General features: G+C 36.5%; 1 protein-coding gene across 16 annotated transcripts in view; it reads right to left on the reverse strand.

Annotated features, from left to right (window-relative positions):
• The window catches only part of LOC100338257 (WD repeat-containing protein 64), a 193,177-nt gene that overhangs the window by 100,145 nt on the left and 69,325 nt on the right, over nucleotides 1–23,707 (reverse strand). For all 16 annotated transcript variants that reach the window (XR_007909967.2, XR_007909966.2, XR_011381523.1 and 13 more), the window contains 2 exons: nucleotides 18,841–18,920; nucleotides 10,739–10,878 (listed from right to left, as the gene is read on the reverse strand). Coding sequence is in view for 1 of the 16 variants with exons in the window: in XM_002717339.5 (XP_002717385.3) it covers nucleotides 10,739–10,878; nucleotides 18,841–18,920 (220 nt within the window). In the remaining 15 variants the exon portion in view is untranslated. The remainder of the gene's footprint in view (nucleotides 1–10,738; nucleotides 10,879–18,840; nucleotides 18,921–23,707) is intronic.

The following is a 23,707-nucleotide window of genomic DNA, read 5'->3' on the forward strand; positions in this document are numbered from 1 at the left end:
CTCAGCAGCACCACTTTGAGGATGAGGCTTCCAGCACCTGAATTTTAATGGACAAATCATATCCAAACTGTAGCAGATTTTTTTTTAAACTTTTATTTAGTAAATATAAATTTCCAAAGTACAGTTTATGGATTACAATGGCTCCTCCCACCGTAACTTCCCTCCCACTCGCACCCCTCCCATCTCCCACTCCCTCTCCCCTTCCATTAACATCAAGATTCATTTTCAATTCTCTTTATATACAGAAGATCAATTTAGCATATATTAAGTAAAGATTTCAACAGTTTGCACCCACACAGAAACACAAAGTGTAAAATACTGTTTCAGTACTAGTTATAGCATTACTTCACGTCGGACAACACATTAAGGACAGATCCCACATGAGGAGTAAGTACACAGTGACTCCTGTTGTTGACTTAACAGTTTGACACTCTTGTTTATGGCGTCAGTAATCTCCCTAGGCTCTAGTCATGAGTTGCCAAGGCTATGGAAGCCCCTTGAGTTCGCCGATTTCGGTCTTATTCAGACAGGGTCATAGTCAAAGTGGAAGTTCTCTCCTCCCTTTAGAGAAAGGTACCTCCTTCTTTGATGGCCCCGTTCTTTCCACTGGGATCCAAATCGCAGAGATCTTTCATTTAGGTGGTGGGTTTTTTTTTTTTGTTTGTTTGTTTGTTTTGTTTTTTTTTTTGCCAGAGTGTCTTGGCTTTCCATGCCTAAAATACTCTCATGGGCTTTTCAGCCAGATCTGAATGCCTTAAGGGCTGATTCTGAGGCCAGAGTGCTGTTTAGGACATCTGCCATTCTATGAGTCTGCTGTGTGTCCTGCTTCCCATGATGGATCGTTCTCTCCCTTTTTGATTCTATCAGCTAGTATTAGCAGACACTAGTCTTGTTTGTGTGATCCCTTTGACTCTTAGACCTATCAGTGTGATCAATTGTGAACTGAAACTGATCACTTGGACTAGTGAGATGGCATTGGTACATGCCACCTTGATGGGATTGTACTGGAATCCCCTGGCACGTTTCTAACTTCACCATTTAGGGCAAGTCCGATTGTGCATGACCCAAATTGTACATCTCCTTGCTCTCTTGTTCCCACTCTTATATTTAACAGGGATCTCTTTTCAGTTAAATTTAAACACCTAAGAAAAATTCTGTGTTAATTAAAGAGTTTAACCAATAGCATTAAGTAGAACAAAAATAATACTAAAAGGGATAAAGTATTACATTGTACATCAACAGTCAGGACAAGGGCTGATCAAGTCACTGTTTCTCATAGTGTCCATTTCACTTCAACAGGTTTCCCCTTTGGTGCTCAGTTAGTTGTCGCTGATCAGGGAGAACATATGATATTTGTCCCTTTGGGACTGGCTTAATTCACTCAGCATAATGTTTTCCAGATTCCTCCATTTTGTTGCAAATGACCGGATTTCATTGTTTTTGACTGCTGTATAGTATTCTATAGAGTACATGTCCCATAAATTCTTTATCCAGTCTATTGTTGATAGGCATTTGGGTTGATTCCAGGTCTTAGCTATTGTGAATTGAGCTGCAATAAACATTTTTTTAATGTGCAGACAGATTTTTGTTTGCCAATTTAATTTCCTTTGGGTGAATTCCAAGGAGTGGGATGGCTGAGTTGTATGGTAGGGTTATATTCAGGTTTCTGAGGAATCTCCAAACTGACTTCCATAGTGGCTTAGCCAGTTTGCATTCCCACCAACAGGGGGTTAGTGTCCCTTTTCCCCCACATCCTCTCCAGCATCTGTTGTTGGTAGATTTCTGAATGTGAGTCATTCTAACTGGGGTGAGGTGGAACCTCATTGTGGTTTTGATTTGCATTTCCCTGATTGCTAGTGATCGTGAACATTTTTTCATGTGTCTGTTGGCCATTTGGATTTCCTCTTTTGAAAAATGTCTATTGAGGTCCTTGGCCCATCTCTTAACTGGGTTGTTTGTTTTGATGTTGTGCAGTTTCTTGATTTCTTTGTAGATTCTGGTTATCAACCCTTTATCTGTTGCATAGTTTGCAAATATTTTTTCCCATTCTGTCGGTTGCCTCTTCAGTTTCTTGACTGTTTCTTTTGAAGTACAGAAACTTCTCAATTTGAATCAATCCCAAATATTCATTTTGGCTTTGACTGCCTGTGCTTCTGGGGTATTTTCCAAGAAGTCTTTGCCAGTACCTATATCTTGCAGAGTTTCTCCAATGTTCTCTAATAATTTGATGGTGTCGGGTCGTAAATTTAAGTCTTTAATCCATTGATTGTTTTGTGAACATTGAACCAGCCCTGCATACCAGGGATAAATCCCACTTGGTCTGGATGGATGATCTTTCTGATGTGTTGTTGCATTCTATTGGCCAGAATTTTATTGAAGATTTTTGCATCTATGTTCATCAGGGATATTGGTCTGTAATTCTCTTTCAATGCTGCATCTTTTTCCGGCTTAGGAATTAAGGTGATGCTGCCTTCATAGAAAGAATTTGGGAGGATTCCCTCTTCTTCGATTGTTCTGAATAGTTTGAGAAGAATTGGAGTTAGTTCTTTCCTCTTAACACTGCTTTTGCTGTATCCCATATGTTTTGCTATGGTACGTTGTGTTGTTATCCTCATTTACTTCCAGAAAGTTTTTGATTTCTCTTTTTATTTCTTCTATGACCCATTGTTCATTCAGGAGCATGTTGTTCAATCTCCATGTGTTTGCATATGGTCTAGGGATTCCCGAGTTGCTAATTTCCAACTTCATTCCTCTATGATCTGAGAAGCTGCATGGCATGATTCTAATTCTTTTGAATTTGCTGAGACTTGCTTTATGGCCTAGTATGTGGTCACTCCTAGAGTAGGTTCCATGTACTGCTGAATAGAATGTAAATTGTAGCAGATATTTTAAAGGGTCTTTCCTATCTGTATCCTGGATCTATTTCAGATTTACACATTTTTCATTCACCAAAGGGGAAAGAGCCCCATATTTCTCTTAGATTTTTGGATGAGTAGAATAGCTGGGAACAGAGAAGTTGTTTCAAAGATAGCAAAGCACCTGTGGAAGAGGTAAAGTGTTTGATGAAGCTTAGAAGGTCTGAAGATGAATTAAACAAGGAGAAATGAAGCTGAAAAGACATTCTGGTTCCAGACCATAGAGAACCTTAACAATAGAATTTGAACTTTATTTGTGAGGCATGATGTATGTTTAAAGACATTTAAGAAGGCACTGACAAGGTTATAAGTGGGTTAGGGGAGGAGTCATGGGACCAGGCAGCTTGGGAGGGAAGATATTTAAGATAGAAGTACAATTATTAGTACTTCCTAATATGTCACCTTCAACTGAGAGCACTTGTAGGGTCTGAACTAAATTCAAGGCTCTGGGAAGAAGAATGAAGTGATCAATATGAGATACGTTTCAGAGGCTCTGAGACTAAGCAGTGATAGGACTTGGGGAGGCAGAAGGGTCCAAAGTAGCTTTAAAGATGGATCAGTGTTCATTGGGAAATAAAGACACTAGTAACATCTAGGGGAAAATCAAAGTTATGAAAAGGAGACTGTAAGTGAAAAATAAGCTCAGTTTTAGATATTAAAAAATTGAATATAATAATAACTGACTTGCAACTGAGGAAGAGGAGGAACCTTGAAGATAGAGAAACAGCATAGAAGAGAAGTATGTTTGATAAAAAAAGGTTCTTGGTAGGACAGTGTTTAGCTTACAATAAAGAAGAGGAATTTGATTTAGGCAGGAATAAAAGAGCTTATTTGGAGACAGGAGGAATAGAAGAGAGTATAGGTAAAAATAAACATTTTGAGGTAGAAAATAGGAAAGCAATAAAGTGAGCTCAAAATGGTTGATTAAGCAAAAGATGAAGTAGCTTTCAGAGTGAGAGTGGTATCAGGGGCTCAAGGAAAGTGGAGAGAACTCATCTAACCATCAAGTAGACTTGATGAGTGGGCAGCAAGAAATGACTATAATGACTGTGTAGCATTTGCAGCATTTTTAAAGAAAGACTCGCCCTATTCTATGCCCTGAACTGCACTGATAATCTCTATTTGTATGGTCAAAAAGGGGGTTCAAGATGAGTAGGGATAAATAAACACAGATCCTATCACTACTCCTGGAGAGAGGAGAGCACATGTCTTTCTGATAATTCCTAGCAATTATTAAAGGCTTACTACGTATGAGGTACAATGTTGCATGCTTGACTTATTTGATCTCACTTAAGCCTTTCATCAGCTCTGTAAGGTAGATGCTTTGTTATTCTCCTCATTGATTTGCAATCATTCATGCAAGCACACAACTAGGAATTGTCAGAGCAAGGCTGAAATTTAGGTTTGCCTGATTCTAGAAGTCATTCTCTTAGCCATGCTTCCTGAAGATGGGATAGTAGCATAATCTTCACCTAAGAGAATACTTTGGTTGTGGTCATAGATAGATGAAACTCAGTCCACCTGTGGGCTAGGTTAGCAACCCAAGAGGCTTCCTCTGAGCTTATCAACTTGGCACCTGATTTTAAAACATATCTTACTGCTCTAAAGCACACCCACAGTCTTCATGCTTTGCCTTTTCTCGGGTTCCTACATATCACTTCCAAAGTGAAAATTTTAGAAAAATAGCAACTTTTACGCCCATTTGCAATCTGTTATAAATCATGAAAACTAGTATATTTCTCCTTTTCTTAAAAAAAGGAAGAAAATGCTTTTGGGATTAAAGCTGTGCTTGAGAAGGTTGCCAACTATTGTTCCATTGGTTTTGCTAATGAAATAAAAGTAAGCATATATTGGTCTCTGCATTTTTCAACATTGGTCGACTCTTCATGAACAGGAAATGTGGCTTAGCCATTCAACATTTGAGTTCTGTGACTAGACATACAATTTTTGCAATTGAAGGGGAAATACAATTTTGGACACTGATGGAGGAAATAATATCCTGGTGGAAGCACTGCAAAACTAGAAGGAAGGATGAAAATCTTTCTTTTAAGAGTATACAAGAGGGCATGTAGCTTTGCACCCAACTCAGCACAGTGCTTTAGTAAGCTTGGTGTGATGAAATTTGTATGAAGCACTTTGAAGGAAGGTTACATGTGAAAGACCTATCTTATTTTTTAAATTAAAAACAATAAATTATAATTTCAGCAAAAATAAATATGTGCCAGTTCATCTGTTCTTTTTACCTAAATTGCTCTTTTACAGATCTTCATGAGGTTAGCTCTTGTCATTCAAGTTTAAGCTTTTGTGCCAGTACCAAGCTGTTTTGATTTTAATTGCCCTGTAGTATGTCTTGAAATATTGTATTGTGATGCCTCTGGCTTTGTTTTGTGTGGGGAGCAACTGAGACTAAATTACTGGAACTAAGACTAATTCTATGCATCTGCTCTCCCACAATATGGCACTGAGAGACAGCAAACAACTTCTACACAGCTGCCTCACCAGTTCAACTCATAAGCTGCAGGAGCTGATCCTGCTCCTGATTGGAGGAGAGCAGCGTGCTCGGCGTGTGGGCAGCAGAGCATGGATTGGTGGAAGAGGACTAAAGGAAGAGCGAGACAATATGCACCAGGAACATCTGAGGAACATATGAGCAGCCCCTGAGAGAGCTGGCCGGTGGTGTACCGCTCCTCCGTGGAAGCGGGGAAAGCGGCGGGGGTGCCGCCCCTCCGTGGAGGTGGGGGGGGGGGGTGCCGGCAGCTAATCCAGGAAGAGCCAGGGAAAGAGAACAGCGCAGGGTCCAGTGTCATTCCTCCGCGAATGGGGGAGCAACAGTTTTGGTTTTATAAAATTAACTTAGCTATCTGGGATCTCTTGTGTTTCCATATGAATTTTATTATCATTGTTTTTCTAGATCTACAAAGAATGCCATGGTATTTTGAAGGGGATCTCATTAAATCTATAAATTGCTTTTGGTAATATGGACATTTTGATTCTTTCAATCCATGAACATGAAAGATTTTTCCATTTTTTAATGTCTTCTTCTATATGTTTCTTCAGTGTTTTATAATTTTCATTGTAGAGATCTTTGACATCTTTGGTTAAATTTATTCCACAGTATTTAATTTTTTTGGAGCTATTGTGAATGGGACTGATCTTACAAGTTCTTTCTCAGCCATGACATTGTCTGTGTATATGAAGGCTATTGATTATTCTGTGTTAATTTTATATCCTGCCAATTTAACAAACTCTTTTACGAATTCCAATAGTATCTCAATGGAGTTTTTTGGATCCTCTAAACATAGAATAATGTCATCTGCAAATAAGGGTAGTTTGATATCTTCCTTTCCAATCTGTATCCCTTTGATTTTATTTTTCTTGCCTAATGGTTCTGGCAAAAACTTCCAGGACTATATTGAATAGCAATGGTGAGAGTGGGCATCTTTGTCTGGTTCTGGATCTTCAGGGGAATGGCTTCCAAATTTTCCTCATTCAGTAGGATGCTGGTCATGGGTTTATCATAAACTGTCCTGATTGTGCTGAGGAATGTTCCTTCTACACCCAATTTTCTTAAGGTTTTCATTATGAAAGAGTGTTGTGTTTTATCAAATGCTTGCTCGGCATCTATTGAGATAACCATAGGGTTTTTGTTCTTAAGTTTCTGAATGTGATGTATCACATTGATTGATTTGCAAATATTGAAACATCTCTGCATACCAAAGATAAATCTCAGTTGGTCCAAGTGAATGATCTTTCTGATGTATAGATGGATTCGATTAGCTAATATTTTGATGAGGATTTTTACATTTATGTTCCTCAAGATATTGGTCTGTAGTTCTCTTTCTCTGTTGTTATCTTTTTCTGGCTTAGGAACTAAGGTGATGCAGCCTTCATAGAAGGATTTCCTCCCTTTCAGTTGTTTTGATTAGCTTGAGAGGAAATGGAATTAGTTCCTCTTTCAAAGTCTGCTAGAATTCAGGACTGAGATAGAATCAAAAAAGGGAGAGAATGATCCATCATGGGAAGCAGGACACACAGCAGACTCATAGAATGGCAGATGTCCTAAACAGCACTCTGGCCTCAGAATCAGCCCTTAAGGCATTCAGATCTGGCTGAAAAGCCCATGAGAGTATTTTAGGCATGGAAAGCCAAGACACTCTGGCAAAAAAAAAACAAAACAAAACAAACAAACAAAAAAAAACCCACCACCTAAATGAAAGATCTCTGCGATTTGGATCCCAGTGGAAAGAACGGGGCCATCAAAGAAGGAGGTACCTTTCTCTAAAGGGAGGAGAGAACTTCCACTTTGACTATGACCCTGTCTGAATAAGACCGAAATCGGCGAACTCAAGGGGCTTCCATAGCCTTGGCAACTCATGACTAGAGCCTAGGGAGATTACTGACGCCATAAACAAGAGTGTCAAACTGTTAAGTCAACAACAGGAGTCACTGTGTACTTACTCCTCATGTGGGATCTGTCCTTAATGTGTTGTCCGACGTGAAGTAATGCTATAACTAGTACTGAAACAGTATTTTACACTTTGTGTTTCTGTGTGGGTGCAAACTGTTGAAATCTTTACTTAATATATGCTAAATTGATCTTCTGTATATAAAGAAAATTGAAAATGAATCTTGATGTTAATGGAAGGGGAGAGGGAGTGGGAGACGGGAGGGGTGTAAGTGGGAGGGAAATTATGGGGGGGGGGAGCCATTATACTCCATAAACTGTACTTTGGAAATTTATATTTACTAAATAAAAAAAAAAGAATTCAGGGGTGAAGCTGCCTTGGCATGGGCTTTTCTTTGTTGAGAGTGCCATTATTACTGATCCAATTTCCATCATGGTTATTGGTCTGTTTCTATGTCTTCATGACTCAATTTTGGTAGATTGCATGTGTCTAGGAATCTAGCCATTTCTTCTAGCTTCCCAATTTGTTGGCATACAGTTGTTTGTAGTAATTCCTGATGATTCTTTTTATTTCTGTGGTATCTGTTACATTTCCTGTTTCAGTTCTGATTTTATTGATTTGCATTTTTTTTCAGTTAGTTGGGCCAATGTTCTATCAATTTTGTTTATTTATTCAAAAAACCAGCTCTTCATATTCTTCAGCTTGTAATCCGTGATGTTCAATTACATCACAGAGCTGTTTTCTATTTTGTATAATTCTTAACATACTTCTCTCTTATATATATTAGTTCCTCCTAGGAACTAAGCTCCCTCAGGACTCTTGTCCTTGTTGGATGTTTTCTCTGTAAAACCCAAAATAGCCCTGGCATATAGACACTAAAGAAATAAATGTTTGCTGTGAATGTTTCATCATTATAACAACCCTCTGGGCTAAGCACTTCTACATTTTACAGATGAAGAAACCAAGTGAAAGATAACAAGTAATTTGCCGAATGGAGCTGCTAGGACGTGTGAATGAAAATCATCTTTCTATGTCCAATACATTTAAAAGAAATAGGAAAGGTTACCTCTGTTTCTTTACTTAGGATGAATGATTTCCACTTTTGCTAGAAAGATACCTTATTTTTCTTTAAATTTTCAAGAGGAGACTAAATTCAGAATGTTTTAGTATCTCAAAACTTTCACTGTCTTTTCATTCCTTTTCTTAAAATTAACAAGTTCCTCTGTTGTAAAAGTATGCATTCTCTGTCCTGTCTCTGCCTCTCAAATTAAAAAAAAATGCTGTGTTCTTATACATTTACCTTTCCCCATTCCTCTTATTATTTCTCTTGATTGTGGGTGCTATTTGTTTGTTTAAGGATATAATTCCCATTTCTGTCATCTTTATTGAATTTTTGACTATTCTGACTCCGTCTTTAGCTTTGTTTATGAGTATTCGGGAGGCAGTCTGTGGTAGAATCAGAAATAGGATAGGCTACACTTAGCAGCTAGGTAGCTGTGTGGCCCTGTACAAGTTACTTAGAAGTGATTTTCCTTCACAAGTGTAATCTTGATATAATTACTTTATAGGACAGTTATTAGAATCAAGGGAGGTGTATATATAAAATCCTTAGTAGTACATATCTGACACTCAGTAAACATAAGATACATCATATATATTATAATTTATGGAAAGTTTGAGTGTTAAGTAGTTATATTTATTTTTCCTTTAGCTAAAGGTGATATGCTTAGGAATTACTTTTAGTTATATAAAAGTTATAAACATTTAATTATATAAAAGTTATAAAAAGTTATAAATTCTGGAACTTCTCTCATTTTATATTTAAAATTTTTAATCCACCAAGAATTTTGCTACATATTATGATGTAATGATCGATTACATATTTTTTCTATATGTTTAATCACTTTTCCCAGCATTTATTAGACAAAAAATCCTTTGCTTATGGACTTGAAAGGCTACTTTTTTATTTTTTAGAATTAAAAGTTGTTTCTTTCAATGCAAACATTTTTGAAAACCATGCATAAAAGAGTTCTTCAAAAAGTTCATACACTATGCATAGGTTTAAAAACTTTTTGCACCAAAATAAAAATATCTTAATTATATTTTTCCATGAAGTTTTTGAAGTACCTTTGTATTTCTTTTTTATTTTTTGATTTAATTTTTGACAGATTCATTGTGATTGCAGATACAATTCTAAGAAGATAATGATATTTACTACACACTCTCCTTCCTTCTCCTTTTTATGTTTTTAAATTAACAAATTTTAAATTTAAATTACCGTAAAAAGGCTTAATACTTCACTGAATAAGAAACTTAAATGACAACAGGTGTCAAACAAATCACGAAGACCCTAATTTAGTGGGAATATAGACAACCGCTATAAATAATGATTGAATGGGAAAATGATCATTTCACCCATATACAGAAAATTTTAAAGTATATTTTATACAAAATCACCAAATGAATATTTACTAATTCCTGCATTTTCTCTTCTGTTTCATATATGTGGCTGTTGCTACAATGACTAACACTCTGTTTTCTTTATTGTAGTTTTATAATATGTTTTAATATATGACAGAGAAAGTACCATACCAAACCTTCCAAAGTTTCTAGGATAGGAGGATATTCTATTATATCAACATTTCTACATTAACTTTAAACTTGGCAAATTGATTATTAAATAATCCTGGCCAACCTTGAAAGTATACATAAATTTGATGGAGAATATCCTCTAATGTCTAGGATCTCCATGTAGGAATGTAGCATATTTCTTTATTCATGTTCTAAAAGGAAAGTGTTTCAGTGAAACCTCATACTTACTTTTACATAAATGGTACCTATCGCTTATTAAGATTATTAGGTATTTCATATTTGTGTTCTTGTAAATGCTATCCCTTTAACCATTTTTCTAATAATAATAGAAAAAACTAGAAATTCATTTGTTTTTTATAAATTGCTTTTATAACCAAATATCTCATTGAACTTATTTGCTCTAAATGTTTAACATGATTTTATTGAATTTTTCAAGCAGTCACATTATTTTCAAATATCATAATTCAATCATCTTGTGACGCTAATAGTTCATTTTTTGTGGTATCACATTGCCTGCAACATTGAAAACACCATTAAGTAAAGTGCAACATTAGCAGAAATCCTTATTTTTATTTTTTTCTTTAATGATGATGTTTCCTATTTATCATGAACAGACCTCTTGTGTTTTACTATTGAGGATAATTTTAGCTCTCTTTCCAGTCCTGTATCCTTTTACATTTATCTTTAAACATGTTGCTCCTTATGCACTAATCTACAGAAACAGAACAATGGCTCATCATCTCCTTCTCCAGAGAGACAATATTTTTCTCAGTGACTATAAGTTACTTCAGTCAAAAACTGTACATGGCTACCTATATATGCTACCTTTGCAGAGGAAAGGCTGATGACGTGTTGATCTTTCTCATTGGTTACAATCTCAGTGACACTGAACATGTGTCCCACAAGTTTCCCCACTGGTTTGGTGCTGATGTTGGGGTGCCACAGACGGAGTACCTTATCTTCTCCTGAAGAAGGGAATAGGGAAAGATTATTGATTTTCTCAAGTGATCAAGTTTTAAAAGTCCCCCTTTCAATCATATCCTTCTATTGCTCTTACTATCAAATCCCAGACAGTTTGTGATTGAGACTAGTTTGTTGTGGATCTACTGCTCCTGTCAATGCTGTTTTGTGATAATCACTTTTATACACATAAATGTGAAGTCTTATGAATATTTTATGAGTACTTTTCTTTATTCAATACTTTCCTACTCGTCCATGCATTAATGTATTATTTATACTTTATTTACTTCACAAAAGTATTTAAGGCAGCTGTTCTTTCATTTTCACATTCTTAAATTACACAAACATTATAATAATGAAAGAAGTCAAAGGAAGAGGGAAGCTGCAGATGTCTCCACCATTATAACTAATCAAATGTTTTTATTTTTTCCATCTCTTCTAGCACATGTCCATAAGTGTAGATAACTTACATGTAGTCATTATAATAACAAAGATACTATTCTTTAATTGTTAAAATTTGGAAAGACTGGAAAGGGATAATTTTTGTGAAAAGTGGCTTCTTTCCCTCATAATAGCTCCACTCTTTATAAAAAATTATTGTTAACCTTTTAAAATACACAAATTTGATACTTTATAGATATATTTTTATACCTGCTTCTTTTTATGTTTATGAAGATCTTGGACTCATACCCTCATAATTATCCTTTTATTTGCTGTTTCATAGCTTCTTAAGATTATTCCACTGATTCTGGTTTTTACTTTATTCAATAACATTGAAGTGAATCATTACTTTATTTATGTGTTTTTTTTTCTCCTTTTTGGATTACTACTGAGGATATATTTCCAGGAGTGGCTGCTATATTAGGGCTGGCAACATTTTTGTGACTTTAAAACCTATTACTAGATTGCTTTCCCAAATAACTGTAATAACTTCCAAGGCCATCAGTTAAATGTGACTATAATAATGTCATCAAATTATGGCCAGAACATAGTTTTATTATTGAAAATGTTTAAGATTTTTAATAGGCCTGAAATGATATATTTTTTAAAAAACTTAAGTTTATGATAGCTAAATCTGTTGAGTGTTTTCTCCTGTATGTATCTGTTAATTTTATCTTTTTCTGTACATTGATGGAACAAATTCTGTATTAATAATGTTTTAGAACTCTGGTGATAATAAAATAAATATCTAATCAATTTATCATATGTGTTTGCACACACATCTAGTTTTATGACAAAGGTTAGTTAGCTGTTCAGAAAATCCATATTCTCTCTTCTTACATTTCCAGGCCTCTTTCAAGTAAGGGATATCTTTTTAAAAAATAAAACAGCATGGCATTAAAATAAAAACAAACACATAGGTCAATGGAATGGAATAGAGAGCCCAGAAATTAATCCACATACATAATCCAACTAATTTTTAACAAAGGTACCAATAACATACTTTGGAGTTAGGGTATTCTTTTCAGTAAATGTTACTGGCAAAACCAGACACACATATATAGAAGAAAAATAATGAAATTACATCCCTATCTTTCATCATATACAAAATAAACTCAAGATGGATTGAAACCTAAATGTAAGACTTGAAACTATGAGATTTCTAGAAGAAAATGGGTAACATTTCAAGACATTGGTTTAGTCAATGATTTTTTTGAATAAGATCCCACAGCACAGTAAACAAAAGCAAAACCAGACAAATGTTATATCAAACTCAGAAGCTTCTGCACAGCAGAGGAAACGATTATTAGAGTAAAGAGACACCATAGAGGAGAAAGTGTTTGCAAGCTACTTATCTAACAAAGGACTAATATCCAGAATATATATCAGGATTGCTTCTCCGCCTTTTGGCTAAGATCAAGTGCAGAATATATCAGGAACTCAAAAAACTCAACAGCAACAAAAACAACTTCCAGTAAAGAAATGGGCAAAGGACCTGAGTAGACATTTTTAAAAGGTGAAATAGAAATGGCCAACAAATATATGAAAAAATGCTTACTATCACTAGCTATCAGGGAAATGCAAATCAAAACCACAATGAGCTATCTTACCTTGCTTTTGTTAGAATGGCTATTATCAAAAAGACAGAAAGTAAAAATATCTGGAGATGATGTGGAGAAATGGGGAACTCATATTGTTGGCTGGGGTATAAATTATACAGCCACTATGAAAAACAGTATGGAGATTTATTTAAAATCTAGAAATTGCCTGCCATGTGATCCAGCAATCCCATTACTGAGTATACATCCAAAATATATGAAATCATTGTATCAAAGAGATAAACTTGATTATTGCAACACTGTTCACAATAGATAAGATTTGGAGTCACGAAGGTGTTCATCATCAGATAAGTAAACAAAAGAAATATAGTATATACACACAATGGAATAGTTTCAGCCATGAAAAAGAATGAAATACTGTCCTTTGCTTCAAATTGATGGAGCTGGAGGACATCATGCTATGGGAAATAAGCCAGACACAGAAAGACAAATACAACATATTCTCCCTCATATGGGAGAGTTTCAACACAAATGAAACCTAAACCACCAATCTGAACACAGAAAGGGGATTACTAGATACTGGGAGAAGAAAGCAGAACAGAGGACTTTTGGTTTAAAAGAAAATTGAGGAAGCGTGATGTGTCTCATTAATTGTGACAAATATAGTAATATGAGATGCTAATAAAAGGGAAAACTATGTAAGGGGTATATGGGAATTTTTGTACAACTTCACAATTTTTGCTTTGTAAATTAATAATAATTCTGAAATAAAAAGTTTTTAAAAATGTTATTTTTCATAAGGAGTTAATTCACTGTTTCTTTGTTATTTTCCATTTGATTTTCTTTTTTCTTTTTGACAAGCCAGGATTTAGATAAAGTCACACATTAAAGATAGCTGTTCTTTCATTTAGCAAGCTCTTATCTCAGCTGGTGAGTCACTTGATCCAAGCGCATCACTCTTGATGAGATGAGCTGGCTCAGTTCACAGAGAAAACAAGAGGGAGCCAGCCTCTAGTGAACCAAATTGCTATGGTCAAGGAAGAACACAGGGATGGGAACAAAGAACTGACTCAGCCACAACTCCGCATCTAACCAGTTGCACCACTTATGGAACATTGCTTCTTTTCTGGGGACTCAATTTCTTTGTCTGTAAAACTGTGATCTTTAAGAGTTATTTCAGCTCTAAAGTTTTATGACTGTGTGCTCTGGAAGGAGAAATTACCATAGTGAGATTACAGGGCAAAGTAGAATTTTTATATGTAAGAGAAAACCTTCAGGTTTTCAGTTACATGATTCAAACTGAATAATTCCAATAATACGTTAACTCGTCTACATGTTCTTTTCACTTCTTTTCACCAAGAAGTATCATAATACTTAGGTATGTTAAGAACTCGAACCTCAGACCCATAGATAATCCTAGAAAATGTTGGTTTGGGGAATCCTTGGAATGGGCATTATCACTCCTGGAAGATAAGATTAACCAGTCCACAGAGAAAGTCTGTAACTTATATATCATGTGATGACAAATAAATTAGAAGAATCCCACCTAAGAAATGTCCAAGTCCCTTCAATTAAGAGTTTTGTACAACATACATTGTGAAAGAAACCTGATCTCCCAGAGGTTCCTTACATGTATTGCAAGACTTCCCTATCTCTGCTTGCTCTATCAATAGTAAGGAAGTCCTTATGTAGTCTGTGTCATGGCTTTTTGGATCCAGAACGAGCAGAAAGGGACCTGAAACTAAGCTTTAAGTGACCAGAGTATTTTATCTATATTATTTTTGCTATGATTATCATCATCTGTTGACTCATGTTCTATGTTATAGTATGGTTATCTACAGACTTGTCTTATTTGTACTATGAAACTTTGAATTATTCTTGTTTTTATTTAAGAGACAGAAAGAAGACAGTCACAGAGAGCTCCCATCTGCTGGTTCACACCCCAAAGGCCCACAATGCTGACTAGAGCCAGGATCTGGAAACCTGCATGTGGGCGGCAGGAACCCAACTACTGGAGCCATCACTTGCTAACTTTCCAGGGACTGCATTGGCAGGAAGCTGGAAATAGCAGCCAGAGGTGGGAATTGAATTCAGGCAGTCTGGTGTGGGTTACAGGCATCTTAACCAGCATCTTAACTGCTAGGCTTAGCACCTACCCCTGAGTGAATCTTTTGAAGAAAAAGGATACGACTTGATACTTATAATATTTATGGTGCCTAGTCCACAGCAGTGGTGTAAAAAATTGCTAATGAAAAAGCATTTGCAAAGCTCCCAAGACATCTTTGATGGCAATTAATTGTTTTTATATACTGGCTTTCCATACTAGGAGCTTAATTCTTAAAATGGCTAGTGGAGACACTATGGGTAATAAATCCTTGATGGTCACCAAAATAACTTTCAGGAAGTTAGCAGTTGTTTTTTGGTAAATACTCCATCTTGGTGTTTTGTTTTGCTTTTTTTTTTCTTGCAAGAGCTTCTGTCTTGTGAAGACCACCAAATGTCTCAGTACATTTAACACATTCAACTATACCTCAGAAAGCTGCTTTCATGGTGTATTTTGAGTCGTCAGCTGGTACATACTGTACATTTAGCAGTGTGCTTGGCTGACTGACTAATCAACAAGAGCATTCTCCTGAGAAAATGTATTGTCAGTTATAGGGATTTGCATTTTCTACTAATAAAGGCTCCATAACTGTGATAATTCAGTAAAGTATGCATTTTGATAAGTATGAGCTGCTTGTCAGTTATGTTGCTCAGTGTTTTCTTACCTTTGTGAAAGAGCTAGAAAACTCATATAATTAATTAGTTTTCAAACTCTGGATCAGAATTTTATAATGAAATGAACACTAAGGTTAACAGGAGTCAAATGCCTTAATCCACAAACACTGAAGTAGTTTAAGTCACAGAGCTTTACCAAACACATTTTTTATTCCAGAAATAACTAAAATGCTGAGTTTGCAAAGTAGACGAAAACTGTCAATACTTACATTTTGTTTCTTTTGTGTGAGAACACCAAGCTGTCCAGAGGAGATGATCAAGTTTGGTGTGCAGCATCAAATGACAGTCATCATATTTTAGAGCTTAAATCTCACTTTGGCCACATGTTTAAGCTCTCTTTTCTCAGGGAGTCTTGTGTGCAGGATTTGACTTGAAGTGAAAGAGAAGGCTAGTATTTTTAACTAAGGGCATGCAGTGCCCTTAATTCTGCACTTGATTCTCAACCGTGTTGGATGATATCACCACACCAGGAAATCTTTTCCTCATCTCCTGGAGTGCCCACCACCTTCCTCTGACTTGTGGTTGAGGCCAGGAAATGTGCCCATTTTCATTGCAAGTTAAGACACTTATCAACTCAGAAATGGACAGCAGTGGATCACAAAATCATATTAGAAGCATCCCACTTTTTTTTTTCATTCCAATTTTAGTTTATGTGCTGCCAAGCGAGCACCCACTTTTTTTTTTTTTCAAAACATACTTCTACCATCTATCTTTGCGTGTTTTACACCTAGGTAAGGGAGCTCTTTAAAGGATAATTATTCTTGGCATGCACAGTTTAGAAAGATGAGTGATTCTTAGAATAATCAGTAACAAGGTTCAGGAAACTTGCTCCCAGTCCAAGCCATGGCTCTCATGGACTACTTTGCAGACTTCTTAGTCACAAGCCCTTCCTTTCTTTTCTTGATGTCCTTAGTTGAATTTTAGAAGTATGTGGCCAATGGATGCTTTATTTTTCTGAATTCATAATGCTCTAACTATATATTGACTAGCACCTCATTGACAAACTGTATTCTGAATTTTCCCAGGAAAGTATTTAGTTTATTTAGTTTAAAGTCTGCATATGAATAGGCAGGCCCAAGTCCAACTTCCTAATTTTGTTAGATAAGGAAAATGAGCAACAGGGAAAGATCAAGTGATTGTTGAAATTTGAACAGTTTGTTAATGGACAGGTATGATGAAACTCAGCTTCTCTACCTTCTGGATTGTTTCTACTTGTACTTTCCAAGGGACTGCTATATTATTTTGTAATTATGTTAGAACTGTAAGCTAATTTCAAATAGATATTGTGGAAGGCCCAAAACTGAGTATAGACTTAAATATATAATTTGTTTTATATACATATATATATATATATATATATATAACGATTTTGGATGCATAATATATGGAGAAAAACTAATTTATTCCCTTAGGGGAAATGACCCAGCCAGGAAGTCAAAGTTTGGCTGCCCTAACACTTTGTAATACGGATATTTCAGAGGTAAAGCAAGATACTTGAGGTAGGAAACCAAACATTGCATGCTGGGTATGTTTGGAGGTAAGACATTTAAAGAAGTCTTAGATGTAAAAAACCAGTAACACTTACTCATTTAACATTTTGGCTCTTCTTTTTCATTGTTTCTCTAACTCTTTGGCCAAATGGTATATTTAATGTTGTTGATGATAGAATTTTCTTCTTTAAAAAAAAAAAAAAAAAAAACTTCTTGTTCTCTTCCAAAGCTCAAGTCTCCAACACAACTCCCTTGTATCTGTGTTTCTGTTTTGCTCACAGGATGTCTGTCTCCTGTATGGAGACACCTCCTGTCTCCTGTATGGTGATCTGGCCCGGGAGCTCATCCTCTCCTCCCTGTGGGCAGCCTGGGAACCCTGATGTCCCACTTTTCTAATGGGCTTTTTTTTTTTTTTTTATAGCAAAAGAAATTCTTCCTGGGTTTTTAATCAACACATCACATTGAAGTCCAAAAGTGGGCTTTCATTTGCTCCTCTTCTCCATGTGAGTACATCTTCCTAATTTCTACATAACCATCAATACAATTGCTTTTCTTCCCTCTCTCTCACCGTGCAGACTTGGAGTGGTTGATTTACTTTAGTAATCTTCAGAATCACTCTGTTTCCAGACCTTTTGCATAATTCATTTCCCATGTCTTTGAGAATGATTTTTTTCTTTTCTTTCCCCATAGCACGGGAACAATTCAAATACTCTCCTTACTGAAGGCATTAGTAACAGCCTCCTGATGGGAACCTCAGATTTCATCCTATTCTAACCAATCTTCCATAGTCTGAAAAAAATGATTTTGCCTATGTGTTTATATACATTCAATTAATATTTGTTAGAAATATACCAGGTATACATTATCTCTATGAACCTTAAATGCCAACATACAAAGTATAAGGGTTTTTTCTTATTGTTTATGATATTCTTAGCAAACTTGTACTGTGTGTTTACTATGTGTAAGATGCTAAGTATTTTATTTGAATTTGCTTAGCTATTACAATAACCTTATGAGTAGGAACTACATTCAACTTCACTTGTGGATGAGATTCAAGCTTAGAGGAATAAATAACCTGCTTGCCATATAGCTAGCAAGTGAGAGACACAGGATTTGTATCTAAACAGTCTGACTCCAGAGCCCAGACTCAAAGCCATCAAAATATATTAAAACTCCAGTATGGTAAATGAGGAGTCTGAGCATCAAGCAATATTTCATTGCTACCTTTCTGCTGAAATCTCTAGTAGTGTTATTTTTTCCTTTACTCTCAGTAGATGACCTTGCTTCCTGTCTTCTACCTTACTTATCTCTTAAATGTCAGTGTTCTGTGAGGTTCCAGCCTTGGCCTTCTTTGTTGCTTCTAGACTAGTAGCTCTTGACCTTCTTGAGTATTTGACAAAATTTTGGATTTTCCCTCCAGAAAAATGCACATATTTGCACAAGTGAACCTCTATTGCTGGGGACTCTAAAGTTCCCTTTAATCCATCTATGTTCTAGATGGAATAAAGCTCTACGGCTACAAATTATAGTAAAACATAGAGCAATTTGTTTCACATATTCTTGGGCTTTTATAACTGTACCATCAAATCCAGAAGCCAAAAAGGGCTTTTTAAATTCCTAAAATGTTATTCCCAGAAAAAATTCAAGGAAAGTACTCTCTGAATGAAAAGAATCTCTCTGTATCCTGATCTGTCCTTACCTCCAGTAACAATCACATTTGCTTTGGAACAGTAGCAAAATGTGTTGGCTCCTCTTGGTATGGCAAACTCTCTGACAGGCCTGGAAAACACAAATTAGATGTGAATAGTAGATTTTTTTTAAAACACTAATTTATAAATAGATTCTATTCAGTAAGTTCATTTCTTTTTTTTTTTTTTTTACAGGCAGAGTGGACAGTGAGAAAAAGAGACAGAGAGAAAGGTCCTCCCCTTCTGCTGGTTCATCCCCCAATGGCGGCCGCCGCCACCAGTGCACTGCAGCCGGCGCACCACGCTGATCCAAAGCCAAGAGCCAGGTGCCTCTCCTGGTCTCCCATGCAGGTGCAGGGCCCAAGCACTTAGGCCATCCTCCACTGCACTCCTGGGCCACAGCAGAGAGCTGGACTGGAAAAGGAGCAACCAGGACAGAACCAGCGCCCCGACCGGGACCAGAACCCAGTGTGCCAGTGCCACACGCGGAGGATTAGCTTATTGAGCAGTGGCAACGGCCATAGTTAATTTCTAAATCAGTTGTAAATCCATTTGCACACAGAAAATAATCTAAGTCATTATTAAGTCCTCCCTGCCCCACAGAATCTGCTTGCTCTAATGTGGTGACATTTGCATAGTATTTTATATATGTTGCGGCGTAAAACAAAACCTTAATCCTCCACCTTGAGTTTGTGGTTTTACTGATGCAGAGGATGGGCAGAGCTGTATCAATTCTTAATCCAGAAAGGATATGGGCAGCTAAACAAGTCCATTTGGTAGCACATGATGCCAGGAACCCATTTAGACTCTTCTCCGTCCCTCATCACCCACATGAAATGGCTATCATGTCCCATTAATTTTTCCTCTAAAATATACCTGAAATCTGGCCACTTCATCCCATCTCTACTAAAATATCTTGGTTCAACCCTCCATCCTCACACCAGAATTACTGCAATAAACTTCTAATGTCTCAGCTTAAACAGGGAGGCATTCCAGGCCAGTTGTGTGCTTGCTAAAGAAGTAGGGTCAAGCAGCAAGCAGCATCCTATCTTTTCTCCCAAAGATGGTGGAATTAAGAGTAAGGACAGAAGATAAGAAATTAAAGGCAAGTATGTTTTCTCCTCTATAATGTTAGAAGTAAAAAATTTGGGAGGGCCTCAGGTGAAGGCATTTTGTAAAAGTGGCTCCCACTCTGGATTATTGCCTCTCGTTCATCCATATTGTGCCCATTCCCAGAAGCAAGAGAGCAGACAATAAAAAATTCCATATCAGGGGTTGGTAAACTTTTTCAATAAAAGGACATAATAAATATTTTAGATTTTTGCCAACTACAGATAGTTCCCAATTTATGATGGCTTGTCTTAGGATTTTTTTGGCATGTGAAGCAATATGCATACATTCAGTAGAAACTGCACTTCAAATCTGGATCTTTGATCTTTTCTAAGCTAGTGATATGTGGTAGGACATCTGAAATGCTGGTCAGTGAAACCAGCCATAATTCCTAGTTGGCCACACAATCAAAAGGTGGGGGGGTGGGCAAGTGATACTCTACAGTGTGTTGTGGTGCCAACAGTTTTTGATTTTGTGTTTTGGTATCCTATCCTGTCTACAAAATACCCATCTTTATGTGTACTTGAGATATTTAACACTTTATTATAAAGTACACTTTGTGTTAGATGATTTTGTTCAAATATAGGCTAATGTGAGTGTTCTGCGATTGTTTAAGGTGGGATAGGCTAAGCTATGATGTTATATAGTATATTTTCTACTTATGGTATTTTCAATTTAAAGTGGGTTTTTAAAAAGGTTTATTTATTTATTTTGAAAGTCAGAGTTACACAGGGAGGGGGAAAGACACACACACACACACACACACACACACAGAGGGAGAGAGAGAGAGAAAGCTTTTCATTCACTAGTTCACTACCCAGATTACCACAATGGCCAGGGCTGAGCCAAGTGGAAACTCGTAGCCAGGATATTCATCCAGGTTTCCCACTTTGGTGGCAGAGACCCAAACAGCTGGTTTTACATGCTGCTTTTCTCAGATCACTAATAGGGAGATAGATTGGAAGTAGAGCATTTGGGACATGAACTGGTACACATATTGGATGGCAGCATTGCAGGTGGCAACTCCACGTAGTACACTAAAACACTGGCCCCTTAAAATATGTTTATCAGGATGAAACTACATCCTAAGTTGAGAAGTGTCTCCTCTGTCAACTAGAACACAGAAATAATCATTGATGACACAAATGAGTAAGTGGCTGTGTTCCCATGCAACTGTATTTATGAACAATGAAATTTTAGGTTAATGTCATTTTCATGGTTCATGAAATATTATTCTGATTTTTTTCAACTATTAAAATGTAAAAATCACTCTTAGTTTGCTGACATTATAAAGCCTTGTGGTTCTTCGCATTTAGCCTGTGGACCATAGGTTGCCAATCCCTGTTCAACATGCAGGAATAGGCAATATGGTACGGCAGATTGGGTTGCTGCTTACACCACCAGCAGCCCATGTTGGAGTGCCCATTCTAGTCCCAGTTGCTATGCTTCAGTTCTAGTTTCCTACTAATGTGATCCAAGGAAGGCAGCAGAAGATGGCCCAAGTACTTGGGCCCCTGCCAATCACATGAGAGACCTGGATAGAATTCTGGGCTCTTCTCTTCAAACTGGCTCAGACCTGAATCTTGCAGCCATTTGAGAAATGAATCAGCCCATGGAAGATCTGTGTATGTGTGTGTGTGTGGCTATCTGTCTCTGTTGCTCTGCCTTTTAAATAAACAAATAAGCCTAGAAAAATAAAAAAGAGGAACAACAAGCTTAGAGCTGTGTAAGTTTATAAAAGTCCCACCTCTTTTCAGTAGTCAAATTTCTTTTCTATCTTTTTTATATGCTCTTCCATTTATTTCTTGGGGGAACAAAAAAAATAGAACTAACATTTATTGACCATGAACTGTCTGCCAAGCATTAAGTTAGGAACATTTCATGAATTAACTTAAGTAATTTTTCTAAGGCTATGTGGTAGATATATTTTTCCCATTATAAAAAATGGGAAAACAGATTAAGAGAGCTGGTGGTCCTATTCAATAATTACAGAGCTAGTGAGTGCTAGGACAGAAACCATTTCTGTTATGACTACACAGAAGCACGTGGGCATTTTCTCTTTCAGTATAATAATCTGCCTCCAAGCTGGGTAACTAATGAAAAGCAATGCCAAGTAGTTGGTTGCTTATCTCTTGGAAGCTGTCAAGCACTCAGAGGGTTAAAGGTTCAACTTGTGTCTTGCAACATGCCAGTATGCTCTACATGGTATAATTAATTGCAGGTGTTCATTTTTTTATGGTACAAAACTCCATTTATGAAATTTCCATACAAAATTATAACACTTCTGAAATAGGAATTTTTTGAGGGGATTTTTTTCTGCTGTTTTGGAAGCTTGTGCTGGCTCCCACTTTAACAGCTGGCCAATTATGTATTTGTATAAATGCAGTTTCATCTGGCTCAACATAAGACTCATTATAGGGAATTGAGGAAACAGGAATATGTTGAATCTGGGAATGAAGTGGCCCCAACCTTCCTTCCATGAGATGACTCTGCAGTGGCAGTGACTTTCTGAAAACAGGACTGTACCAAATCACTTGAGAAGCCTCTTTAGCTTCCACATTTAGAAGGAGAGTGGCCCAAGTGAGGAAGTAGTTTTAATGCTCAGCTGGAATCTGACTGAATAGAACAAGATCATTGCTTGCTGAGATTGTCTGAGTATTTTTATCACAGGTTCCTAACTCTCTCTCAGCTGAATGTGTCACCAACTAAGCTACAAAAGATGGAACAAATACTAAGAAGGCCCAGAATTGGGCTCAAAGACAAACGCCCAACTATTACAAAATGGATGCTTTTTAGAGCAAAGACCATAGCATAAATGTTAGGTAGAAAATTAGACCATCTAGAAAATTAAACATTCTAGAATCTAGATAAACTAAATGTTTACAGCTATAAGTACCAAATCTATGGGAACACTATGGAGAACAGAAATGTAAAACATCTACAGTATCATAACATAAACTGAAAATACATTCAAACATAAATTTTGAAGGAAACATAAAAACTGCATCAAACCCAACATAATGATTGCTTCTGTGTGTGTGTGTGTGTGTGTGTGTGTAATGGAGTACAAGAACAGAAGGAATAAAATAAGTAGGGGAGACTGTGACAATTCAACTCTGCTCTTGAGTTTCTCCATCTAAAAAATGTTTGCAATTTGCCTAGAGTTATTCTATTTGAACAGTAGATTTTCTCTGACAAAGAGGTATCCCATCTGAGTGAGATTTTTCAAAAGATTAATATTCCTCATTTCAAGCCTAACACAAACATTCACAGCTTGATTGCCAATCAGATCCTTAAGCTTGGAAAAGGAATATTGGCATATTCACAACTTGTTCCCAAAGGAATATTATGATGGATTTTGACAGCAGGTGAATGTCAAAGCCTTCTTCAAAAATTTGCCCTCCAGAAAACAACTGAAACAACTGTAAGTTACCTTGAATTGTTACCTTTTAGAATTTTCAAAGCCCTTTCACCCATCTTAGCTAATTGGAGGTACAAATTTCCCACGAGGTAAGAAAGGTAATACTGTTTTCATTCACAAATAATGTTATTGAGGTTCAAATAACTTGTTTCATGCCCAAGACCACGTGTCTGATACACTAGTGGTAGAAATGACTTTAGAATTTATTTGCTCCCACACAATTCTGTCCCTTCAATTAAATTCTATCCTAGGAAATAGTACCATGTAAACACCACCCCCAACCAGGAGCCTATACCTGCTTCTTGAACAACCTTCTAGATCTTTGCATAATTTGATCTTCACCTTAT

Source organism: Oryctolagus cuniculus, chromosome 13 (assembly GCF_964237555.1).
Source record: "Oryctolagus cuniculus chromosome 13, mOryCun1.1, whole genome shotgun sequence".
Classification (NCBI taxonomy): Eukaryota; Metazoa; Chordata; class Mammalia; order Lagomorpha; family Leporidae; genus Oryctolagus; species Oryctolagus cuniculus.